The sequence below is a fragment of the Nelumbo nucifera genome, chromosome 5 (genome assembly GCF_055504915.1).
Source record: "Nelumbo nucifera cultivar China Antique chromosome 5, China Antique-T2T, whole genome shotgun sequence".
NCBI lineage: Eukaryota > Viridiplantae > Streptophyta > Magnoliopsida > Proteales > Nelumbonaceae > Nelumbo > Nelumbo nucifera.
In genome coordinates, this window is record NC_142653.1 from 23,899,577 (window position 1) to 23,912,308 (window position 12,732).

The following is a 12,732-nucleotide window of genomic DNA, read 5'->3' on the forward strand; positions in this document are numbered from 1 at the left end:
TTCCAAGAAAGAAACTGTTGAATTTATCAGCGACATGCTAATCCAAGCGATCAAACCATCGATCCATTTGACCCGAATAACGATTTTAACCTTTTTTTTTTTAACTTTTAAAATATGATAGACTAATCCATTCAGATTGAACGGTTGAACCATTGACTTAAAACCGGGTGGCCAAAGCAATTGCAGTTCCAAATCAATTTTTAAAAATTGCCTTTTTATTAATCATTTTCATACTTCTAAACAATCATACTTCAAACATACATTTTAATGGCATTCTAAAAATTCTACACATACATAAATTAGATGCATCATACATAGTTGTTTATACATGGATACATACATGTATATATCCTGCAATGCACAAATTTTGTTAAGCGAAAGCTACACAATAATAACATATAAGAGTATACAATTGTTTTATGTTTTTAATTTTTTAAATAACTAATAACAATTTATATTTTATATACTACTTCTAATAATTTTTTTACAATACAAAAATAACAATAATTCATGTCAAATAGGATTGTTGATCAAACAAATGAAACTAACCAACTTGACCCAACTCGATCCGAGTTGATAGGTTTTCTAGTATTTCCAATCAGCTTTGGTTCAGCAATTTCCGAACCCAATCAGGCTGGGTTAGTTTTAGTTTGGCCATTTGTAAATCGACTAAAACCGAACCGATCCAACTATGAATATACATTAACCTTTTATATTTTAAAAATAATTTTTAATATGGGAAAGTGAAAAAATTTTCATATTTCTTAGTCTAGCTAAAATATTTATACAAAAAACATAAATTTAATTTTTAATAATACAAATGTAATTTTTAAATTTAAATTTAATTATAAGTTTCATTTTTTGAACTGATTGACTATACCAAAAATTGACTCAAATTGATACAACCTAAGTTGACCAATTTAGTTGGTTTTGGGTGATCAACTCCCCAATCTAACCAGGTTGATTTGGTTAGCCAAAAAAGCCTGCAACTTAACCAAACTGACCCATGAATACTCCTAATTTTTAGCTAAATTAATAGTCTAATTTCTAATAAATAATAATAGTTTAATCTCCAATAATTATTGAAAATTTATTGCAAAAATACACAATTATTGAAAATAAATTTATATAAAAAATATAATAAATAACTAACAAAATACAATAATTACAATATTGTTTAGCTTTCGGTTAACAATAAATATTGAAAATATATTAAATTAGTTAATAAATAGTGTAATCACAAATAATACTTTAATATCTAATAAATATTAATCAATAAATTATAACAACATTACATAATTACTAAAAATAAATTTATAACAAAAATACAATAAGTACAATAAATGAAATTTAAAATGTTAAATAAGAGTAGTTTAATCTACAATAATTATTGAAAAATTTTTGTTAAATAACAAAACAAAAATATATTTATACATAACTATTGAAAATATATTTAACACAAAAATACAACAAATGATTACTAAAAATACAATAAATAATAATTTTAGTATATATAAATATATAATAAATATAGATTAAGATTTTAAAATTATTATTAATAAATAATAATTTTTTGAAAGTTATTTTCTAGAATTATTAATTGATATAAGTGAAATTATTTGTTTACAATATTATTTAGTTATTTACATAATATCATTATTTAATTTTTTAAAATACTAATGATTTACTGAACTTAATAGTTTGTAAAATTATAATTTATACTATTATTACATATTTTCTTTATTAATTTTGTAAACTATTAAATTATTATAATTTGAATACTATGAAATATATTATAATTATTTTCTTCTTTTAGGAAATTTTTAAAGTTTATTACATAATTTCGTTATTTTAACTATTTAAAATTTATTTATGTTAAATATTTCATTATTTAAAACATTTATTAAATAATATGTAAAATATTTAAATTTACTTTTGTTATTTGGATTTTATTTTTTAAGTTATAATGTAATATTAAATATTTTGTTATATAATTATTTATCTATTTTTAATATTTTGTTGTTTAAGATACTTAGTTATTAAAATATTTAAATAATATTTTATTTTTAATGTTAAATTTATTATTTGAGCAAGATTTAAATTGACTAATCCATTAACTTATTATTTATATTGTCCGTACATAATTTTGTGATGAATTTTGAAAAAATATAAAATTATTAATAATATGAATATTATTAAATATATTATAATTATTTTTTGTGTTTTTATAAACATTTTAAAATCATTATATAATTTTTTATAATATTTAAATAATTCTTAAACTTTTTAATTCAAACTTTCTTTAGATAGATACAGATAAAAGTGGGGGAGGGGATAAATAGGAATTAGAGATAATTTAGGAGAGAAACTCTTTACTAAATTGTAGATAATTTAAAAGATAAATAGGAATTAGAGATAACTTAAGAAAAAGTGGGGGATAGTGGTGCCACTTTGCTAGGCATTAGAAAAGCAAATCCTTCTTTCTTTGTCTATTGGTTCATTGGTTGTTATAGAGGAGATTATTTAGGTGGGGGAAGCATTTTAAGAGAAAGGAGAGGAGATTATTTAGGTTGTTGGGAGCATGTAGAAGAGAGAGAGAGAGAGAGAGAGAGAGAGAGGGAGGAAAATCAGGATGCCTTGATTAATAGGTCACGTTAATTGGCAAATAGACTCTCTTGCCACGTGGCCTATTGAGAGGAAAGACAGAGTGTAAATGAGAGAGCTGGAAAGGGGTAATTGGTAAAGGAGAAAGTAGAGATGTTTAAGGAAAGAAGAGAGAAGGGGGAACGGTGAGACCTAATCGCTTTATAATATAATATAGATATAGTACTTAAAATAAATGTTTTATACAACAATTATACATATAAATGTGAAATTAAGCATGGTTTGAAAAGACTAAAGCCTCAATCCTAAGAATAGAAAGTTTTATTTCCGTCCCCTCTTTTGACTTTTGGTTTAGATGGTGGACTGAAAAATGCATCGATCAAGGAGAGAAAAAGGAGGAGTTCTTGGTTGTGTCCTCTATTATCCTTTGAGGTGTAAATTTGGCTGTGTTAGGCTGGCACGACACGATACATGCTTTTGGCGGGTCATGTTGTGCTGGCCCGTAGGCCAAGCTGGGTCGTGCTTCCCTCCCTTGGGACACTTCGGGGGGTCGGCTCGACATGACCCATGGCCTGTGTTGCAGGCTGTGCCTACACAGGCCTGTGTTGCAGGCTGAGCCTTGGGTCAGGCTGGGCCGCAAATTGGGCCAAGCCATGAGAGGTATATTTAAAAAAAAATAAAAGGTTTAAAGTGAAATACAAAATAGACAAAAAATAAAAAAAAGGTCTTAAAATTTTATTTTATATGAATTTTGATGTATATAATTGTTTAAACATGCAATAATAAAATGAAATAGTATAATTAAATTGTAAATAAAATTATATATATATATATATATATATATGGGTCATTCTGCAAGCCATGCCACATGCTGGGTTGTGTCGGCACACAGGCCACGGGCGACATGATGAGTACAGTTGTGTCGTGCCATGGACCTAAAATCCTAGGCCTGGCACGGCCTGTATGATTATATCATGCTCGGTACAGCCCGCATTCTGTCATGTTGGGCCATGGCGGGCTGACCCAAAATCATGTCGGGCCATGGTTGATACGACCCAATTTACACTTCTAGTTATCCTTTCATCAATTTGGAAAAGTAGAAATGCTTTCATTGTTGAAAACTTTGCTATAAACCCATCTATTACTCTTGTTGTATGATAAAGGAGAGAAACTTCCCGATAAGGATGGTTGCCTTCTCCTGCTCTTGAGTTTTTTGACTCCCCCTGGTACAGGTACTATCAAAATTAACATAGATGGTAGTTTTTTAGTCCAAGCTAAAGCATTGGCAATCCTGCAGGGCTTAAAGCTTTCATCTCTATTGTGTAGCTCATCCTTTTTGTTGGAAAGTGACTATAATCTAGTGAATGTAGTTAACAAGGGCAATTTACCAGTGGCCAAGGATGCGATGTTCTTAGTTCAGGATATAATAAACCCTTATCAAAGATAGAAATGTATCTTTTTTCTTTTGTAAATAGGTCTGCAAACTCTGTGGCCCATAGCCTTTCTGCAAAGGGTCTTACGGAGTCAGGTTTGTTTATTCAGGCTTGCCCGAAGTGGATCCAAGAGCTTGCCCTGAAGGACTTATGTTCTTTTTCTTCCTGCTAATATATTTGTTACTAAAAAAAAAAAATCCTAATCCAATCTAAAGTTAAATCAGATTCATATTTTTATTTAGGTTGGATTCGGGCTACCCAACTCAAATTGCAGCCCTAATCAAAACCCTCTCATGAATTTTGATGGATACCACCATTGCCACTTTTTTTTTATAGAAACCTGGATGTGCTACACAAGCTTAGGGGTAGCACATCCCCAAAAGTCTCCATTACAAATAGCTACTAAACCACTCGGAAGATTACAAAGATCAAGATGCAAGCAACCAAACCTAGAATGAGCTTCATTAGCAATCCAGTCAGCTGCTTGATTCGCCTCTCTGAACACGTGTTTGTAACTTACTCGACCCTCCAGCTGATCCTTCAACTTTAGGCAATCTTGGATAATATTCCTTAGGTTCCAAGGAGGATGGGACTGGTTCTTGAGACAAGAGATAACCAGCTTTGAATCCCCTTCAATAATCTCCACCTCCGCCTCCCTGAAGTTTGCCACTAGGTTGTGAGCCTCCCACACAGCCCATGCATTTGCATTGTTGATCATAGAAACACCAAGAGTGTAGCCTTTGAAATCTAGAATCTCACTCCTATGGTTCCTAACCACCGCACCAATAATACACATACCAGTGGTACGACGAGAAGCATCAAAGTTAATTTTAATTGATCCAACTTCAGGAGAGATCCACTTAATGTTCTTCCAATTATTGAAATTGGGTCGTTTTTCAACTCCCTGAATTCCTTGAAAGCCAAAGCTGCTCTATCAATAAGCCACCATCACCACTTTTACCATAGTATGAGATTGGCTGAAAACACAGGTTAACATTTCTACTATCAAATCCTTCTTATTGAAATTTCAAAAAATGGTGGATTAGAGAAAATACCAAAAGGGTGTCCATGTCCTACGATATGAATTGTTTTTCTTATTGCTGGTTTAAAAAACAAATCAAAACCATCTAATTTAAAATCAGATTGCTTTTCAAGACAAAAACATAAAAATCATATTCTAGCTGTATATGTGCCTTTTGTTTTCAAAAGTAAAACCCAAACATGCTCTTGAAATTTTAGTTTCTAGTTTCAAAAACATATTTTCATGTAATTATTTTATGAGTCATGTTTTATAAATCATATAATTTTTACACTACAAAATTCATTTTTTTTTATTTTAAAGCAATTATTTTGATGGTTAAAAAACATGTATTGTTTTTTTAACAGAACCTTATTTTCTATTGAAAAAAAAATCAACATATTTTTGTTTTTTTTCTTTCTGTTGATGTAATTTCAAAAACAAATGAAAACAAAAAATTCAAGATGTATAACGCACCCCAAATTAGCAATGCGTATTATTCAAAAGAATAAACCCCCAATATTTCCAATATGTGCGAGTGCGACATATATATGGAATTCAAATAACCAAATTGTGATTGTTGCGTTTGGTTGCAGTGCAATTTGATTTGCACTAGTACAAATGCATGAGAGTGCAAATCAAATTATGCAAAATTTTGATTAGCTTTGTTTTGAGTTTTACTTTATTCTGCTTCATGTCTTAATTTACTCCATTTATACTGCAATCAAACAAAATAAGCTAAAATTTGAAAGAAAATATGTCAGAATTTACACTCAAATCATTTGCACTGCCATAGTTTTGCATCAGTACAAATTTGTTTGCATTGCAACCAAGCACAGCCTTAGTTACAAATGGCACCTCATAAAGGAATTTTCATGGCCATAAGAACTATATAGTGCAGCAACAAGCATATAACGCAGCTACCTGTTACAACGTCGAAGTACAATCTAAGCTTGACCTTTTAGCTTTGAATCATTCTCTTATCATTTAACTTAATCTAGACATAAATAAGCTTTTAGCTTCTGCTCAACACTTACATCTCCAACTGCATTAGTATCAGCTTTGACACCCTAGACGCAATACCGAATTATTTACCTCCAACCACAGTATTCCCTCTACCACCAGTAAGGACCAAGGGAACACACCCCCACATAGTCAAGTGGTCCTTGTGTTAAAAAGAACTGATACATTGCTTCTTCGCTTTAAATTGTTCAGTTCCTACATGATCATCCTCACTTCTTCGATCTTGGCTCTTGGTACTATCCATTTTTGAAGTCCCTAGCCCAGATCGGATAATATATATCCGCACAATACTTCCTTTTCTGCCTCTCTGTCCTGTAAATTCAAAAATGCACTTGTCATTCTTTCGCAGGTTGCTTTCCCTCCAGAAAGCTGACCACCCTGTAGAAAACGTAGCTCGGCCATCCTTCCAGAAAGAGACTTTTACAGGCCATGACTTCCCATACAGATCATAAAGGACCACATGAGGCTTTATGTCAAGAAGATTTATTATTACCATTTCTTTTGGAACAATCTGCAGCCAGCAGTCAAGGCATTATACATATGAGAACGAAGTTCAATGTCTACCTCTGCAGTATAATGACAAAATTTGAAAGAGAAGATTATTGGTTAACTTTTACAGGCCGATATATTTTAATCTTGTAAACAATCATCATCAAAATTGAGGAACAGGAAAACATTCATATGGCAGCACTTTCAAATTAGTAATGCAGGAAATAGTGCTAAATAATGACTATAGTTGCAGGTGTACCATGGATTCTGAAGAAGGGAGAAATGTTTTGGTTCAATCTACAACATAGAAAGGGTTGTATCATATAGCCAACAAACCCTAGGAACGGCTACACTATAAATTCATCTCATAATTTGGTGACGAAATTACTTCTCCAGAAACAACCTATGTTATCCAGATTCGGCAGAGATATGGCTGAAGAAGGTTTCAGATGTAAAATGTCAACTAAAACTGGATGTCCAAGATGGCATCTTTCTAAAGGTATTTGGGTATCATAAGAAATAAATTAAGGCAACTATACTTGGCATTTATAACTCTCCACCACAAGCTGTGTTCTTTTTGTCTAAACTTCAACAGCCATATACCAAGAACTTCATTCATAAACTTTCACAACTCACAATGCAAAAATCCAGGCACTACATGCCCCTGGAGCTATGTGTAGGAATAGAGATAAGAAAGAAAAATAAATGGCAAGATATCAAACTATACCTTCAATGAAAGTAACCCCAGTTTGCCCCCACCCTGCAAAAATTACTCTAGTGAAAACCCCAATAGAAGCTTTTCTTTAAAGCCCAGTAGGATGCAGGAAGTTTCCTAAATAAAATGCAACATAGAGCATAGTTTTCAAGGTATTAAAGCATGGAGGGGGGGGGAGTGCCTTGTCACCTAGGCATCACCTAGATGATAGAATTTTGTATATAGAAACCATGAATCCTAGGGTAATTCCCTAGGTTCCATAGCAACCAGTAACCATCTTTTATTGATAATTATTCATAAACTTCATAAAAAAGTATAAGCTTCATATTAAAACATAGAAAATCAAACAATATTGACGATGTTGATAAAGATAAAGACCGTCTTAACTCTTGATTGGAGAGAATTATAAGTTCTCCCCTGCTTATTGATTCAGGTTTTGAAGTTTGAGGGTTCAAGACAACATAGTCAACATGTGTGTTGATTCAGCCCTAAAAAATAAGAAAATAATAAAAAGAAACTAATATATAAACCCACAAAATGAATATTTTAATTTAATAATATCTATTTAATTATTATAATATCAAAAAACAAAGAAATAAAAGTGTTTCATAGTGGCATGTACAAAATAGGTAAGTGATTAAACAAGGTGACCATCCATGGGCACCTTGTCACCTAGGCATCACCTTGACAACTATGACATAAAGATCCATAATATTCTCTGTCCATACCACCATATAAACAGTTCACCATTGTTAAGATTTATAAGTATCCTCAAAACCCCTTCAAACAGCAAGGCTTGCATATAAAGTATCTGAATTGCTATTAAGAAGGAAAACCATGTTCACCCCCAACAGAAAGCCTTCTAACATTCAATCCTTCACCTCTCTATTGCCACTTCACTAGAGCCTCTGCCAGTGTGATGCAAAGAAATGGTATGAAACCATCAAATCTGGAGATGCTGGAGTAACTCCTTGAAAACTCCTCTGGAGAACCATCAATAAGAGAAGATGCTGCATAATTCAACCCTCATTTCAGATCAAAATTGAACTGGACAAGCATATGCTCCAACCATTCCCATACACCTCATCATGGGCTACTCCAAAATCCAACTTAATTTTCAATAAGCTTTCTAACCGCCAACATGTCATTGAGAATCTACTATCCATTAGAAGAAACTATGTCTTCAGGAGATAGGCAAAAATAGAAACCTATTTGTCATCATCAAAACTTTCAAGGAATATCATTGGACTTCATATACTGTATATTCTAGTACACTCATTTCATTTAATATATGGAATTTGAACCCTTGACACATCCCTGATTCTAGCTGAGAAGCAAACCCCACTCAGCTTGATGGTAAAGAAAAAACCTTTATACCCCTTTCTATGGAATCAGAGGATGTTGGTTAAAAATACTTGCCTTCCAGAACAAAAAACACACCTTGCATTTGGTCACAAACAATCTCCTCCTAAAAAGAGATGGTTTAAAATTCAATCCAGGAACCTTTAAATTTTAAAAAATTCTTTAACATAATTTGAAAATATGTTTCCACTGCAGGACAGAACAATTTGCAACTACATTTTGAAGTTATGGCAAGCAATACTTCAGAGGAAAAATTAATGATCAACTCATGTATAAATTGTCATATAGATAGAAATAAGATCAAAATAGTTAGGTAAAAAACCAAAGTTCAAGTCAAATTAAGGAGAGAAAATCCTTTTAACATGGAATTGACTTGGTGCAACGGTTGGGTTGCTCAATTGCGACCTGGGTGACCAGAGTTCAAATCTTGGAAGCAGCCTCCCTGTATGTGCAGGGGTCAGGCTGCATACATACATCCCTCCCCAGACCCTGCATTGGCAGGAGCCTCGTGCACTGGGCTGCCCTTTATATCCTAAATGGAATATCCCCATACATAAGTCATCCTCTTATAACTCACCCGACTTGTCATGGGGCCATTTGACAACTTCCTTAACAAAGACAACATTATGGAGGGACATGCATGAAGACACCACAAATCAGCATCCAAAGACTGCTGCATATCCATTTTCAAATCCATCATCTTCCTTCACCAGTTCACCTATCCATTTTCTAGTCCCCCAACCCCATAGATGTTCTGTTTCCATTCAGCATCCTCTCTCATTCAACAAATATCCCAAGGGACAAGCTTCTCATTTACACTAAAACAAGGCTGTTAGAATCATGATTGCTAGTAATAACAGCAGAAAAGCAGAAAATTACTTGTTAAAAGGACCTTATCAACAAAAGAATGCTAACACCTTATGAGAGCTTTCTTCTATGCACAATAGACAGGAGTTTCAGAAAGAAGATAAAATGTCAAATGTAAAAATATAAAATATAGCATCAGAATAGAAGTTAAAAGACTCACCACGGTGTATGGCATACTCCGTTTAACATACACTGTAAAATGCGGATTCTTGGGTTTAAAAAATCGAGCAGTTTCAATCAACCTGTCTTCTGCAGCATTGGCTGAAGAACTCCTTTTTGATTTAGTAGATCCATCTACAACATGTAAGCCTCTACTTAACTGTTGCTAAAGAAAAATTAAGAGAAAGTGGTAGAATGTTAAGGAGATAAACATGATATAAAAACTTACACTTCGTTTCCCCACTCATTTCATGGATCCTTTCAGAATAAGTTTCTTTAACCTGGGTTTTCTTGTTAAATCGTCCCCTTGCATCTGATTCTTCCTTTATGTTTACAAATGAAGGCTCCCTGTGTTTCCTATAATCCAATGGTTCATTCTCCTCACAGCCACTTTTACAATATAAACTTTCATTCTTTTCGCAACCACTTCTACCAAATATTTTAACATCAAATACAGAATTACCATCATATTTGAAGACCAAAAAATCTCCGAGTTCCAATGAATGATGTTTTACAAAACCCTGCCAACCATTCTGGAAGAAAATATCATTTTCAATTTGTTGCAACTCCACAGACCAGGTCTTCCCAGTAGGATTTTTAAGGATGGTCCAGTTCGGAACCACTCCATTGAAGTGCTCAATAAAGGCAGGTGGTATGCACTGCAATATACAAACTAGCCGAGCTTATTTCAAAAAAGATTAAAACAAGAATACAATGAAGAAAATTATGTGCTACCCAATTCCATACTATGTTTCCTTCTTTACTTTTACATATAGTGCATATTGCATCATTTGCTGTGACGATCATCATATACACACCATTATTTAAAAGGTAGAAGCTTTGGGATTGGGAGCACAAGCCAACCATCAAAAAGTGGATCCATTTTTTCACAAACAAAATATTGGAATGAGGTCAAATGAATTTTCCCTGAATGAATGCCTTTTCAGTTTTCTTAACAGCCTGAAATGAATCCACTTCTGTTGACCATGGTGTGGGTTGAAATGCTATACGGAACTGAATTAAAATAGTTTCATTTTCCATTGCATCGAAAGAGGACTAACTGTGTAGAATAAGGAATAGCATATATATCATCTATTTCTGTGTTCTCTCTTTTGATATCTATTTTTCGACCAAAAAAAGTGTAAATCAAATCGCAGCTCAAAAAAAGTGTAAATCATATTATTTTCTATGAAGACCAATATATATAGTGATTAGTGCAGTACAACAGAGAATAGTTTAGGAATGGCCAATAGAGCAGCACTACTGGTAGCATGATGATCTTTATTCTTTTACATGTCCCCTGCAGGAAAGCGTGAAATATCATTTCTTGTTAACCAAGAAAATTTACTACATTGGTGACAGAACGTGGAGATCAAGGAAGAAAACCATGACCGTGAGCCCATTACTGAAGCCAAAATCCTCACACCAAGGATTAACTCAAATGGTTAGTGGAGAATGCCCTTGATAATGTTACATTCAATGTCCCACCATAAGATAATTCCTATGATCAACCTATTAAAACATAACATCATTGTTTCTTTCAAAATCCCATTCAAAATAACCGCAAAGAGAAGTTGCTATTGAATCCGTCTATCTACCTATAAATGAAGGATAGACCATGAATAAAATAGTAAAGCTCTTCGAACTAGTTGATTGAGAAAAAGAAAAAGGCAAAGAAATCATTCAGAGGTGGCGGAAAACATAGAACCCCAATAAAATTACAGAGAAAAGGAGGATTGTTTTGAATAGTATATGATTACCAGTTTATCAGAGCTGCGGGAAGGGTAAAATATCTTGAAGAATTGAGGTCTCTCAAGGGAAGAGATTTTTCGCTTGCTAGTTTTCACCATTTTCTAGCTTCTTTCTCCAATAGACTGTGAAACAGAGACACCAAAGAAAGAGTGAGACCGGAAGAGTAGGGTTTGTGTGGACGAATTGCCCAGGAGGGAGTCAGTCAGCGTTGGTGGGAGTGGGTACTGGGCAGAGTGTAGCTTAGAGCTAGAGGTGTTAGAAATTTGGGAAGTAGACATCAAGTATTAAACCATTAACCAAGAAAATGTTAGAATTAGACTGGTAAACCTGTGACACTTGACAGAAGGTCTTTACCATTGACCAATTGGTCCAATTCCCTCCAAGAAAAAAAGCATAATAAAATGACATTAATCCCAGGGATATCACGTCTACCAGATTGATCTATAAATCTCGGGCTTCGTTCCATGGATTCAACGGTTAAGCATAGAAGCACTTACATTACAAAATTAGGTCTCACCACACAATGTTACGACATTTCTGCATGCCCCCAGAGGGCATACCGCGTTACGCTCGATGCTAGGTGCCTCAGTGGTAGTGGTAGGGATGGCAATTTTTTGGGACCCAACTTCTCCGACCCCATATATATATATATTAAATATATTTAAAAAATTATTTATAATTTAAAATTTTTATTTATTTAAGTAAATTTATTTTTTAAATAAATACTATTACTTAAAAATTTTGGGAATTCGGGTCCACACGAGGAACCCATCCCTATCAGGGATCGGGGACGGAGAATATGATCCTCACCTCGAACCTATTCCGTTGTCATTCCTACTCGGTGGTGTGTTCCTATTATAGAAACTCATGTTCTACTAAACGTAGAAATTCATTGCATCGCCATTGGCCTCGTTTGCAACCGTCGACGTTCAAAGTTTTGAATCGATGTAAATCAAGAACGGTGTAAACTTTGATTTTTTCCATGCTTGAAAGGAGAGTATAATCTAAGTAAAACCTATTAAACGTAAAGTTTTACATTTATCGATGCTTGGAAGGAGAGTGTAATCGAAGTAAAACCCATTAAACGTAAAGATTTACATTTATCGATGTAAATACTATATTGATTTTATTGTATAAATACTACATCGATTTTACGGCAAAGTACAGACATGCTCAGTGCATATTTCTGATTTTCATAAAATGTCAACAATCCACACTTTATGCATCAACACCCACTCGTGAATTAGCATCAATTCCAAGCTGGCACCTACCCCAACGATACTTTGGGCCTACCCCATCAGTACTTTAAG

General features: G+C 33.4%; 1 protein-coding gene across 1 annotated transcript; it reads right to left on the reverse strand.

The window, feature by feature from the left end:
- Positions 1 to 5,799: 5,799 nt before the first annotated feature.
- LOC104595836 (putative B3 domain-containing protein At5g66980) lies at positions 5,800 to 11,864 on the reverse strand. Its single transcript, XM_010256754.3, has 4 exons — positions 11,431 to 11,864; positions 9,900 to 10,329; positions 9,672 to 9,805; positions 5,800 to 6,589 (listed from the first exon to the last, which is right to left on the reverse strand). The coding sequence occupies exons 1-4, from the start codon at positions 11,518 to 11,520 to the stop codon at positions 6,227 to 6,229; spliced, it is 1,017 nt and encodes a 338-aa protein (XP_010255056.1). The 5' UTR covers positions 11,521 to 11,864; the 3' UTR covers positions 5,800 to 6,226.
- Positions 11,865 to 12,732: the final 868 nt, after the last annotated feature.